Raw genomic sequence first — 13876 nt, 5'->3', positions numbered from 1 at the left:
TACTCACTAATGAGGAGTATTTTACAACTCTTTGAGAAATAGAAATGTCTGATTAATTCTTCATAGGGAAAGAGTTAAGATACTCATTTCTTCTTAAATATATTTGTTCATTATAAAGAGTTTATCTCAGTGTAAATATCTTCAGTTATGATTTATGAACATTACTTTTCAAACTTCTTTCCGTGGAGCAATTTGATAATTGCCAAATTGATTTTAAAACTTATGTTTTCTTTATAATCTAGACTTGCAGTCAAATCTGCAATCTCTTATTAACAAACTAGCAGAAGAATACAACAAGCTGTTGGCATTTCAATCACAACTAACTAAGGATTTTGAAAAGGTAGGTATTATGGACAAACATTGTGTCAAATGAAAAAACTACTTTCTTGTTCAGATTCTTTAAATCACCAGATTTGGGGTGTGGATTTTTTTTTTTTGGTTAATAAGCAACTTTTTAAAAACTAAAGCTTATGTGAGGTGGAATGAGAAAAATATGCTAGAAGAGAAATTCACCAACGTGAAATAAATATATAGCAGAGAACTCATACCACCTGGCTAGAGGAGTTTTTTTATCTGAGCTATATGCTGTATAATAGATCCTGTCCAGAATTTTGGCAGCTCTGGTAGGATAGGATATCAAACTTCAAGCAACTGCATCCATTTGCATGTCTTTGCACAAGTATTTATGATTATCAATTTTTTCTTATATTATTCTTCTAAAAGTTCTGTGGCAAGTTAATTAGGTTGATTACAGCCTAGTGTTAATGTAGCCGAACTTGTAAGCTCTATCTCTCTATGGACTAACAGCACCATGGGCTTCAATTAAGACCAGAATCAGGTGTTTTGGAAATATATTCAAAAAGTAAAAGGTGGCAGAATGCAAACTATCACCATTCCTGAAAACAAACAATAATTCCTAGCCTTTTTCATATTTCTTGGAGTCAGTAATGTCATTTTCATTTCCTCTCTGTGGATATGTTTGTATTTTTGTAGACAAGTCTAAAAAGACCACAGTGCTTGACTATTTGGGACAGATTTTGATATTCAAAATCAAATTAAGTCTTTTCTCTAGGTTTACAAATGTCTCTGTATCTGACAGATGGAAGAAGTCTACCTGTTCATCAGGTTTGGGCACTGAACTTTGGCTGTAGTTCAGTTCACTCATTATTCTTTCATTCAGTCTTTAAATATGTGTTGGGCGCCTTCTGTATATTTAGCAAACTGGGGTCAAAACAAAAGAAATATAAGGCATGGTAATTGTCTTGCATTAATTTGCAAAGTACTCAGAAGTGGGAAGTGACATTAATTTCCATACAGGATGATGAAACTTGGCTTTGAAGGTGGATTATTAGGGTAGAAAATCAGGGTTTAGAGCAAAGAAAGAAGGCCAGTTCCATCTTTCTACCTCCTTATTTGACCTTACTTAGAAAACCTACTATTCCCTCAACTTCAAAATAAACAAAATTGACGTGACGTTTAAAAATCTCTAGAGACATAATTTCTGGGTACTTAATGATTTTATGGGTAATGCTAGATATTACCAATAAAATGGGTCCATGACACTATTGAGTGCCAAAGATGAATCATGGTGGTGGGCTTACAGTTTATATGCCCTGGGAAGAGCTGGTTTTGCTGAGGGTGGCAGTCAACTCTGATTTGCTAACAGTTAATGAGAGAATGAATATTATAATGAGAACTAGATCTTTTTTAATGAGGGGCTAAGGGCAATGCATTTTTTCCAAGTTATCCCCCCACGTACACACACACATACACCCCCAAACCTCAGTGAAATCTAGACAAAGCACCTGTATCCCCCACCCAAACTTGAGTAGAACATAAAGGGCTGGGAGTTTTACCTTAGATTAAATTCCTTATAAGATTGAGTGGGGTTGCTATACCTAGATTGAGGAGAAAATCAGTCCTTTCCTTCAGAGGATGAGCCTTGAAAGGAAGACTTTTTCCCAAACCCTCCTCTTTCGTTTAGCTTCACCTTCTACCACCCTAACACAGGCCCTTGTGGCTACTTTCTCTTCCCTCTCTGGGCCATCCTTGCTGTCACTGCCCACCTAATCTTTAGACAGATCTGACTGCCCATCTTTGGACACTGAGGTGCCTATTTCTTCAACCAACTGACTGGCATTCAAGGCCATCCAGTCTTAGCTTCCTGTCCACCTCCCATTATTCACTTCTATACACACTACTCTTTAGCCAGAAGTGTGTACTTGGGCTGTTACTCACACATGGAATGGCTTTCTGCCCTTCTTTGACCACTGAATTTGCTTGTTCGAATTGGATTCAAATGATGTCTTATCTGTTCACTCGTGTTGTCACAGAGTCCCTTGTTTTGCAGCCTTCATGCAGTTGTCATGTCATGCTGCATATTTTGTCCCTCACCCTATCCTGTAAGCAGTAGACTGGTCTTTTCTAAATTTGTTGTCTCTCTCAGTGCTTAGCCCAGTCTTCTTTGCACAGTTAGCCCTTAATCAGTATTTGCTAATTGATTGAATTAGCGTGAGAACTTATTTACATCTTGGCTCTGCTACTTACTACCCCTCTCCTCTCTTTCAGTGGATTTAGACAAATACTGGGATTGGTCTTTCTACTGGTAGCATGACAGTGGAGTTCAAACTGTTCATACCATTTTTAGGAGCTAGGATCTGATAAATTTGGAATAGGGTAATAGGTGGAGAGCTGGAAGAGACCTCAGAGGCCACTAGTCCAATTGTCTCATTGCACAGATGAGGAAACAGAGACTATTGGATGGGATGGTAAGTGACTTAGTTAAGGTCACACAGATAGTCAGCATCAGTGACAGCATGTAACCCAGGTCTTTTGAGTGCAGAGCCACTTTAACTTTCTGCTGCATTGACATGTCTCCAGGAGCAGAGGCAGAAGAAAACAGGCATCCTGTTAACAGATAGGGGCTAAGGTGCATCCATGGGAAAGTAGCTGGAACATCTCCTCAGAGCTTTTAGGAATATTAGAGAAGGGACAAAGAATCCAAGAAGTAATATTAAATCTTGTATTAATGCATGAGTGGCAGTGAATTTTTTTTCTCTTAATATTTTCAATAGATTCAAGAACAACAGGCAGAAAATGCAAAACTTGAATTTACAAAAGAGGAGGAAATGACTGATCTCAAGATAATGAAAGCAAAGTGTTTCTCAGTCTCTTCTCAGACAAAAGATATTGGTAAATTTTGAATTCATAAATGTTTTTTGTTTTTGTTTTTTATAAAATATGTAATCAACACTTGTCCTAATTAGGTTAAATAGAGATAAATTGCTTTAAATATATAGAGACCATTGCAACTATAAGTTTAGATGAAATAATCTTGGTCTATACTACTAATGTTTACTTGTTTACATTAGTAATTTTATATTTAACCCTAATATTAACACCTAAAAATAATTTTGACTTTTAAAGTCAGAGAAAATTGAATATCTATGAAAAAAAATTTGTGGTGATTACAATTAGAAATTTGAATTAAAATTTGGCAGTGATAATATTTTCCATGTGTATTAATTCCATACATTGTGTCAAAATGTTGAAGAATTGGGGCATCCAGGTGGTGCAGTGAGTAGAGCACCAGCCCTGGAGTCAGGAGGACCTGAGTTCAAATCTGGCCTTAGACACTTGACACACTTACTAGCTGTGTGACCTTGGGCAAGTCACCTAACTCCAATTGCCCTGCCCTCTCCCCTCAAAAAAAAATGTTGAAGAATTCTTAATCCTTATTTTTCCTGGCTTCAGATCTTACAGGCAGTTTGCCTCCTTTAGAAGGCATGGGACAGATGAAAAATCAGCTTGAAGCACAAGACACTCAAGAACAAGAACACCTTCCATGTAATTTCCAGCCACAGTTGAAAGAAATTGGAGTAAAGGACCCTCCAGAGAGCCTCCATTTGCAAGAGGAGCTTCTGCTTGTCAAAGAATCCGTTCTTCAGCCAAGGTACCGTATTTCCCCATGTATGAGATGCTCCCATGTATAAGATGCATCTTAATTTTGGGGCCAGAAATTTGAAAAAAAAATTGTATTACATAAAGTTATTGAACTCAAGTTTTATTCATCTGCTCATAGCTTTCAGGCATCTTTTGGGCAAGTCTGGTGCATGTACGCATGCTCAGTCCATTCCGTTTCATGAACCTGAAGCACCAATTGTGTCCTCCTTTGAAATCAGTAACTTCTTTTTCATCAGCAATTCTTCTTGCCTCTTGCTGAACCATCTTTGTGGCCACAGGAATTCCAATTGCCGTTTGCTCTTCAATCCATATCTTCAATTCCCTCTCTAAATCAGACCATTTTGCTGACTTGCCTCTCATGGCCTTCTTCTGCCGTGGCATTTTCAGTAGGGTTTCTTCTTCCCGTGGCCAGTCTCAGATTGTTTTCTCAGTTGGAGGAGATCCAAACTTACTTTCAGCAGCACTATTTCCATTCACTTTTGCAAACTAGATCACTTTTAACTTGAATTCAACACTGTACGAAAATCTTTTCTGAGCCATTTCTGGGCAGAACATGGCAAAATGTAACCTAATATACTGGTAACAAATGTGAAACAATGAGTGCAAAGACAATAAGTGTGAAAAAGCGGGAAATGTAAGTAAAAAAATCTACAACCACTGTGTAAGATGCACCCAGTTTTTAAACCCCAGATTTTTCAAAAAGGGGTGCGTCTTATACATGGGGAAATATGGTATCTCTACTCTGATATTTCAGCAAATAATTTGTTACCTAGCAAAAGCCACAAAAACAGATGACTTAAGAAAAAATACAAGCCAGCAGAAAGTTCTTGAAAAGTGGTGTAACATGGCAGGTAAATTTAGTGAAAAGTCTACATCTTTTTATGTGGCCAAAAGTCGTTATAATCTAAAAAATCTGGTTTTAGCAGTTACTGATATTTTTGCTTTACAAAGATACTGATCGTTTTAAGTGTGCTAGATGAGTTCAGTCAGGTAGTATGTATTTAGTGAGCCCTGTTCTGGGCACTGTAAAGGAATCTAGAAGTTGCTTAAGGTCTGTAATCTGGTTGAGGAGTGTCCAGTATAGATTTGAGTTCAACCACGTGACATGACAACGAGTTATGCTCAGCCCTGTTCATTCTACCTTCATGACATCTTTGTCACTTATTCTGTCCTCCCTATTCCCATTGCCACTACTCTTCCTCATTAGTATCCAGGCTAGGCTATTGTAAAAGCTTCTTCTTCCTTTCTCTTCTGTCTGGCCCCTTGCAGTCAGCCTTCCTCACTGCTGTCAGGATGGCTGTGTCATTTTTCTGCTTAGAAATCTCCAGCAGCTCCCTCTTGCCTTCTAGGTACAGTTCAGAGCCTTTACCTGGCATTCAAGGTATTTCCCAGTCTAGTACCTCCTTTCCTTTCTGGCCTTTCATACCACTTTCCTTCCTGTTCCTCACCTCTATTCTACATTTCTGCAGAAATGTCCTCCTTGGGTTCCCCTGAAGGAGCCCTAGGCTTCTCCATCTGCAGGCCTTCCTATACCTGCAATGTCTCCCTTTCCCTTCCTTGCCTCTGGGATTCCTCCCCATGTTTTAAAGGCTGTGTCAAGTCCATGTCTAACATCCTATCTCCTTCAAGAATTCTTCCCTTGTCTCCCGTTTTGAGAATGACACTGACTTAAGTCTCTTCCCCTTCTACTCTGTCAGTTGCTTAGCTCTGAATCATTCTCATTATCCATTTTCTTGACTCCAGCACTTGAGGTCCTTCCCACTTGTGGAGAAAACCCCAGACCCACTTGGACTGGGCCCTTAACTACACACTCCTGTCCTCTGATTTCAGCAAGGCGTTCCCTCACTGCTGTGCAGTGACCCTTTTTGACAGAAGCTATTTTTCCCATCTTTTCCTGGGCCATCTAGGAACTTGCCCCTTCTGTTATTCCTGTCCTTCTCTCATCTCCAGGCTCTGCTTATCTTAACTTCCCAGCTGTCTAAATAGGTCTTTAGTTCTCTCCCAGCCTTAAACATTTTAATTGTCTGATTTTTCCTCCTTTTCTCTACCATCTGCACTCGTTCTTATCACTCATTCATTTCTCTACTTCTTGTAAACTGGCTTCCACTTGTACCACTGGACTGAACCTATTCTTTTAAAAGTTATTGATTGACTGTTAAAATGAAGGCTCTGCAAGAGTAGAGTCTGTTTCATTTTAATCTTACATCCACAGCACCGAGTGCAGTGCCTAACTCAGAGTAGGCATCTGATAACACTTCTTGATTAAGTTAGAAGAGACCTGTGTGTGTTTTAAAATAGGAGAGTGACTATGGAAAGAGAAAGAGTCAAGATGCTAGAAAGAGAGGGAGAGAAATTGTTCAAGTAAGAGCCTAGAAAAGTCAGGAAAGGAGCGTGTTCCAGTTCACAAGTAGTAAGTGACTTATAAAAAATAATTATTTGAATTTTTATTTTGAGGACTAACTTTTGAGAAGAGAAATACTTCTTTGTCATGACTGTAGAGAAGAATGAGGGCATGAATTTTTTTAAATGGCATGTTGAGGTGAAGAGAGGTGTGAAAGATGTGTAATAATAATATGCTTTATGTAGTGCTTTATGGTTTCTAAGTGAAAGGTGTATTACTTATAATATCCGTAATAGTAATAAGTGTTCTGTAGTGCTTTATAGTCTCTAAAGCACTTTGAGTAAGATGGGATGGGCCTGCACTCCATCAGTAGTACAGGTCAACATCTTCTCTGCACCTGTAGAGTCTTCTGCCTACAGCTTACACAAGCTAATATAGGTCAGAAGCAGTACTTGAGCCCATTTTCCTTGGCTCTGGGACTAGCTCAGCCCAACCATGCCACATTCCCTCTCATTGTTGAGAGAAGAGAGGCTTTAAAAGGTGTTTAAATCCCAAGTAATGACAAAAGAAATTTCATACAATTATTTGGTTTCTCAGAGAAGACATGACTTCAGGATCTATTGGCCATTTCTGCCATCTTGTTCTGTTAAAAACCACTGTTATTGTGAGGCAAGGATGGGACTACTTTGTAGCGGAATAGTGACCTATTGGATGGAGCCCTGGAGTCTGTACTTCACTTTCTTCTGTTAAATAATGGGGTTGGATGCTGATGGCTTCTGTGATCCCTTCCAATTCTCAATCTGTGGTGTTCTAAATAAAAGAAGCTTGGAGGAAAAAGAAGAGGAGGAGCAGCAAAAGATAATACAGCATTCCTAAGAGCATTATACAGAACGTGAGAGTGCATGAAACATGCTCCAAATCACTAAGAGTAAGAGAAATGCAAGTTACAACAATTCCGAGGTTTTACCTGACAACCCTGCAAGTCAGTAGATGTGAAAAATAATAGTAACGAGTAAAAGTAACAAAATAATAGTAACAAAAATAAAAGTAACAAGTAATAGGCTCTTACATTGAAGTTGCTGTGGAAAGCTAGGTACCCTCAGACATTGTTGATAGAGCAGAGAATTAGTGCAGTTGTTTCCTATGTAACGCAGTTTGGAATTACGCAGAAAAGTGGCCACAACATTCATACCCTTTGACCCATTACTGGGCATATAGCCCATTAAGGAAAAACAGCAGAAACAAAAGTCCCCAGAATATTCGTAGCAGCACTTTTTGTGATAATAAAGACCTGGAAAAAGAGTAAGTGCCCATTGGTAGATGACTGAACAAACTGGAAATGAATCTGATTGAATATATTAGTGTGTGAGGAGAAATGGTGACTATGAAGACTTCAGAAAAGTGTTTTGTATGGCATGATGAGAGTGACATAAGCAGAACGCTATCGAAACAGTTGTCTGACAGTGTGAATAGGAAAGTCCAAAAGAATGGGTCATGAACTGTAGCCCTTCCCTCATTGTAGGAGAACCTTGGGGAATAGGGCTGAGTGTTGTATGCATTGTCAGAAGATCACAGAATCCTAGAGCTTGGGCTACAAGGGATCTCAGAATCTACATAGTCTAGCCCGCCTGAGCCATAGGCCCAGAAAGGCTCGGTGTCCATGGTCACACATCACACAGGTGGCAGGCTTGGAATTGGAGCCAAGGTCTTTGGACTCAAGCCTCTTTCTTCTGTATCACAACATGGCTTTTCTTTGTTAAGGTGGAGGTTCACTTACTCTAGAGGGTCAGGAGAGGGAAGATTAGAGGAGAAAACAGGTATTTACAGAAATGATTACAATATAAAAATTAGGAGTGTTGATAAAATTTAGTTTTAAAAATAAAAGCCAACAAAAAGGAAGGGAAGTGTCAGTGGGAAATTTAAGTGGCAAAAAGAAAATCAGAATTCTAACTAATCTTCTCTGTTCCCTCTTTATATTCCCTCAGTTTTATGACTCAAATAAACATTTTTTAAATGGATCTGTAAAACTGGATAGAATCCTATTATAGCATATTTAAAATGCTCTGTTAATAACTGGTATTTCACAGCTTTTATTTTTTTACCTGCTGAATTAAACAAAACCAGCATTAAATGCAAATTAATTTTATATTTATCTTTTAGGGATTTCTTAATCATTTTCATGTATCTATTTTTCATGTATATTAGATTTTCAAACTAAATAATCTAAAATTCCATTATTTTGAACCACTTTTTCTCATTTGTATTATAGCTTATTCACTGAATCACTGACAAATATTGATCATGTTGTGCTGAAAACAAAATATATCGAAAGTAGTCTTCAAAAGACTGAAGATGGTTCAGCGAAGGTATTATATTTTTACTGTCACCTGAGTTGAGTACTTTTAAAGTCATTTACTTTCTGGTCTGTGGCTTATTGTAATACTTCAGGGAAATTAAATTTCATCAGTGTGGGAACTCTTTAAGTACTGACACAGTTTGCATCTCTTCTCTAACCTAATAATTGCTCTTTGAGAGTTGCTATAGTCTTAAGAAATAGTCGCTGAAAAATGATCATGATAGAGAATTAAATATTGTAATTCATGATGCATCTATTGATTAGAAAACTGTTTTTAACTTAGTTCATGCTAATGGTGTAGAATTTATGACTAAAGAAATTGGAAGGTATTTAAGAAGGTCTGAATATGATCTTTATACATCCTCAGAATTAGTTCTGGCTTCAGTCAGGTATATCAGGTTGTACACCTAAGGCAAATATTGCTTTTCCACTCATTTCTCAAGGCTAAATCCAGGCATCCCTGGACTTCAGAAACCCTCATGACTTCTACAGTAGATCAGATCAGATTCAAAATAGGTCTTAGATTTTCCCCAAACTAAAATTACTTTCACTAAAAAAAATGCTCAAAACTAATATGGTCCTATAACCTATACATTTGGAGAAGGGCAAAAGATAGCTGACTTTGTGGTAATATTAAAGATCAAAGCATACTCTCTGGAGTGCTGGTCAAGATTTATACTCTTAAACAGGAACATTTTCCAAGGCTAGAGGGAAGAATATCCAGTACTTTGTTAGACCATATTACTGATAATATCACTACATCTGATACTTGGGGAAATTAAGGCAGTTGGCATTTATTCATTAATCATGTATTTTATTAAGTACATGGTACTCTATGAAATATAGCGGATGTCCCCTGGAGGTGGTTGACACACATATGAAACAGTTAAATAACAATACGGGGTGATATATTAAGTGCCATCAAGAGATCGTAATTATTATCGGAGTTATGGAAAAGGGAGACCAGCGGTGATTTTTATCAGTCAGGGAGAACTTCATAGAGAGAGAAAAAGTTCCCATTGAGGAAATGGGACTGGGTATAGACAGCACTGGGGTAACCAGGGAATGAGGGGAAGAGGAGAATGAGAAAAAATTAGGAATAGACTAAGCATGGTGGGTTCAGAGGTGGGGAAATAACTAGTTTTTAATTTAACAAATATATTTAGTACCTGCAGTGCTCAGGCCACTGTCCTGAGCCCTGGGGCTGCACTAACCTGACTCTCCTCCTGTGCACTGGACTGTGCCTCAGTTCTTCTTTCTCTAAATTTCGGTAAATACTTGCTGCTTACTAAGCATGAATAGATATGGAGGGCTTCAAATGATCCACTAAGGAATATCCTTTACCATCCATTAGGCAGTGTGTAGAGGCTTTTGAGCTAGGTAGTGATATGATGACTAAGGTAAAATTGATCTGGCGATGTACAGGATGGATTGGATAGGGCGGGGATGGAAGGAGGGAGCCCAGTCAGAAGGCGCTTGTGAGTATGGGATCATTAGGGATTGAACTAGGATAGTAATGGTGGAAATAGAAAAGAAGGCACAGAGCGAAGAGACATTTCAAAGAAAGAACATGATAACACCACAGATGCAGGATGAAATTAAGGGAGAAGTCAGAAGATGACTAAGCTTGTGAACCTGTAGTTCAAAAGGAAAGTAGTGATGCTGACAGAGACAGGGTAGTTTAGGGAGAAGCCAGACCAATTTTTAGAGGAGGTCAAGAAAAGGTGGTGAGGCTCCGTTTTATACCTCCTGAGGTTGAGATGAACCTAGAGTTTATTCTCAAGAGTACAATGTATAGAATTTTTCAGGTATTCCTAACTAAGGCAAGATTCTTTTTTATAACAAGCAATACATAAATAAGATATAAATGTCATATTTTGTTTCTTTCTTTTAGTTTACTAATGAAACTGCAATGAAAGAAGAAATGGATGTTGTTCAGTTATTAGAAAAACAGCACCAAGAAAGGTTAGAAGAAGAAGTGGCTAAGGTTAGTTTATGGTTTTTTCAGTTAAAACTTTTTTATGACTTTGAAAGCCCAGACTACATAAATTTTACTGAAATTAGTATCATCACTTCAAATTAATATTTGTTTGTTGATTGAATTTACATAAGGACCGTTTCCAAATTGTCAGTTTCTTACAACAATATGTTACATATCCAGTGCCTCCCTTTAATACTTTGATGGAGATTAATGTGGGTACTCCCTTAAAAGGTACAGGTCACAAGCTTGTCTAGACCTTCTTATCCTACATTGCCCTTGCCCGTGTTCCCCAAGCATGTGATGGGCCTTTCTCCTGACATTTCATGAATACCAGTGGAGCACACAGGCTGTCCCTTGCTTATCCCATGCCTGTGTTTCTCCATTGCCTTTTCTGTGGCCACAACTTTAATAACATACTCTATGTATGAAGACGACACTGGTAACTATCATTAATTGGGCTGAGTTGATTTGCTGTTTCTTCAGTAGTGGAGACAGAGTCACACAGTCCTTTCCATCTGTACTTCTTTAGCACCATCGGTCTTACGGGTTAGGGGTCCTGCCTGTACCATTGAACATGGTGAATCCTTGGCAGAAATTGAGTATGTAACTTTGACCTCACTATCAGAGATCTCATATCTCAAGGGACTCGTGAACATGTAAATACATGTATGTATGTATTATCACTTAGATGATCTTGATTTTATAGGAAGATAATTTAAATGGCAAAGTCCTCGTTGGATACTTTTGCTGATAAGATATAACCAGACAGGGAATCATGTTCCTGATTTGCCCTGACCAGAATTCTGAGTAACAAATCATTTCACCAAGGATTTTACTATGCACCTACCATATGCAAAAACACTGTACTAGGTAACAGGGATACAAAAGAGGTTTTCTTTCCACAAAGAGCTCTTGTTCTGCTGTGAGATACGACATATGCATACTTCTTTGGAGCATTCTAGACCTTCATTTGCTATCTTCTGGCCAGCACGTAACTTGAGAGAAAGAGTTACTAAGGGTGTTGTCCTCTCCTTAAATTCTGGCTGTAACTTCTCTCAGTATTAGAGCATCTAGGTAATTGACAGTTATCAAAATAACCAGAGTCCAATAACATTTAAGGCAGGGGTGGGGAACCTGCAGCCTTGAGACCATATGTGGCCTTCTCAGTCCTTGGTGCAGCCTTTTGACTGAGTCCAAGTTTTACAGAACAAATCCTTTTATTAAGGGGATTTGTTCTGTGAAGTTTGGATTTAGTCAGAGGGCTGCGCTTGAGGATCTAGAGGGCCACATGTGTCCTCAAGGCTGCAGGTTCCACATCACTGATCTAAGATATAGAACATAATAGGGTGGCTTGATAGATTGGTGCTAAGATAGTTTATCAGAATCTCTTTTATCTTAGCTGCCATTATTCAAAATCTGCTTATATACATTTCATCCTCTGCTTTTTCACATTTCTGCTCTGCTAAAGGACATTTTCTCCCAAAATTATTGGGAACTCTACTTGTTTAATTTCAGGGCTTTAGAATTTAGTTCAGCTCACAGATAAGCCCTTGAGATACATTGCCAAAGACTGACATGCCAATTCAAATTGTTTGCTAAACCAACTACTCATTGCTTACACATTACTAGACACTACTTGTTAACCTATGTGCATAGCTCTCTCTCACTTCTTAGCCCTTTTACCTGCCTGCTACAGTTGCAGAAATGTCGTTGGCAGATGGTCTTAGGCTGTTGAGGTGCTGAGCTGTAATGACCAGCAGAGTTACATAATGACATACACCAGTATATAGTAATACATTGGCATAACCCTTCTCCCCCACCATTTACCACTAACTTGTAAAAGATAAATTCATTCAGACAACCCTAAGCCTAACAGATCATTTCTTACCCACTCATGTTGCTGCATGAGTCAAGGAAAAGTCTTAAATGTGCCTCTGAAGGGTTTAATTAAGCTTGATTTTATTGGACATGCAAAAAAACTGAATTCTAAAAGCAACAAAATGCCCTAAGATACAGACTTTATTACAGGAGTTTGTTTAACTATAGAACAGAGACTTAAAGTCTTAATTGTATTGCCTTCCTCTTAAAAATGAATATGTCTGGAACTCAAAATTATGTAGAACCGTGTGTTGCAAACTAAAAAGAAAAAGAAAAAATATAAAAAAAGTAAAAAAATGAATGTCTGTCTAGTTCAGTCTTTATATATCTAGCTACTATAAAGATAAATGTAGCTTATGTTTCACTAACACTTGTTCCTTTAATTATGTTGTTACCTTCTTGAAAAGTTATTTAAAATGTTCATCTTTTAATAACTTATTTTTCCCTTAACAAATGGTTTTGAAATTGCATTTCTACTTTTGTTAACCACGATACCATAATCAGAGGCATAGGATAAATTCTTTTGGTTTTTTGGTCAGACCTGCAAATATCAGCTGTATTTGCTGAAGGTAAAAAGAATAGTAACTCTAAGACCTGTATACCTATAATGACATTTTTTCATTTTATATCAAAATGTTGGCTAGTCATTCCCAAAAATAGACAGAAGCCAAGATTTCCTTGATACGGAGAGAAAACTCCCTCTGTCATTGCAGGTCAGCACCTGTTGTGTGATTAAATTCTTAAAAAGTTACCTGGGACCTTGAGATATTAAGTGATTTGCACCATATCATATGCCAGAGGTGGAATTTGAACCCAGGTCTTGCTGTCTCTTTCCATTACACCACACTGCCTCTCATTCAGAAAAAAAGGCTAAAGAAAAAGAAACTACTTTATGGAAGTGTTCAAGAGTTAGGGAATGTCAAAGCATATTTAGAGGGGGGAGAAGACAGTATTTTATTTTCCTTTCTCATTGCCTTTTGTAAATCACTTTGTTCCCCTCCAGGTTTGTCCTTTGTCAAAGGAATGTTAAATGTAAAAACTAACAGTATTGGTTTCTGGTCAGTATTCTCTAATTCTGAAGTATAGTCATCAAAACATTTTACTTAACATTTGGTTTTGGCAGAATACATACATGTGCACAGTGTGGAGATAGTTTAAAACATGATCACTATATGTAACAATATTACTACAATATCACAAAACCAACTGAGTCTTAACTTATTTCAATGAAGTAATATAAATACAAAATTCTCATTAGTTCTATAAATGTTTATTTCTGTACCTTTAAATTGTCACATATGAGTAAGTCTCAAATCAATTTTAGTCCAAGAAGATATATATAAAATATACATTTTAT

At 37.6% G+C, this 13876-nt stretch overlaps 1 protein-coding gene across 1 annotated transcript in view; it reads left to right on the top strand.

The window, feature by feature from the left end:
- AKAP9 (A-kinase anchoring protein 9) overlaps positions 1 to 13876 on the top strand; it is a 175197-nt gene that overhangs the window by 73700 nt on the left and 87621 nt on the right. Inside the window, exons 12-16 of the mRNA XM_036759124.1 lie at positions 243 to 340; positions 3075 to 3192; positions 3754 to 3952; positions 8574 to 8670; positions 10555 to 10647. Coding sequence (XP_036615019.1) covers positions 243 to 340; positions 3075 to 3192; positions 3754 to 3952; positions 8574 to 8670; positions 10555 to 10647 — 605 coding nt within the window. The remainder of the gene's footprint in view (positions 1 to 242; positions 341 to 3074; positions 3193 to 3753; positions 3953 to 8573; positions 8671 to 10554; positions 10648 to 13876) is intronic.

This window comes from Trichosurus vulpecula, chromosome 5 (assembly GCF_011100635.1).
Source record: "Trichosurus vulpecula isolate mTriVul1 chromosome 5, mTriVul1.pri, whole genome shotgun sequence".
In the NCBI taxonomy this organism is placed as follows: Eukaryota; Metazoa; Chordata; class Mammalia; order Diprotodontia; family Phalangeridae; genus Trichosurus; species Trichosurus vulpecula.
This window is presented reverse-complemented; position numbering and strand designations above follow the sequence as displayed.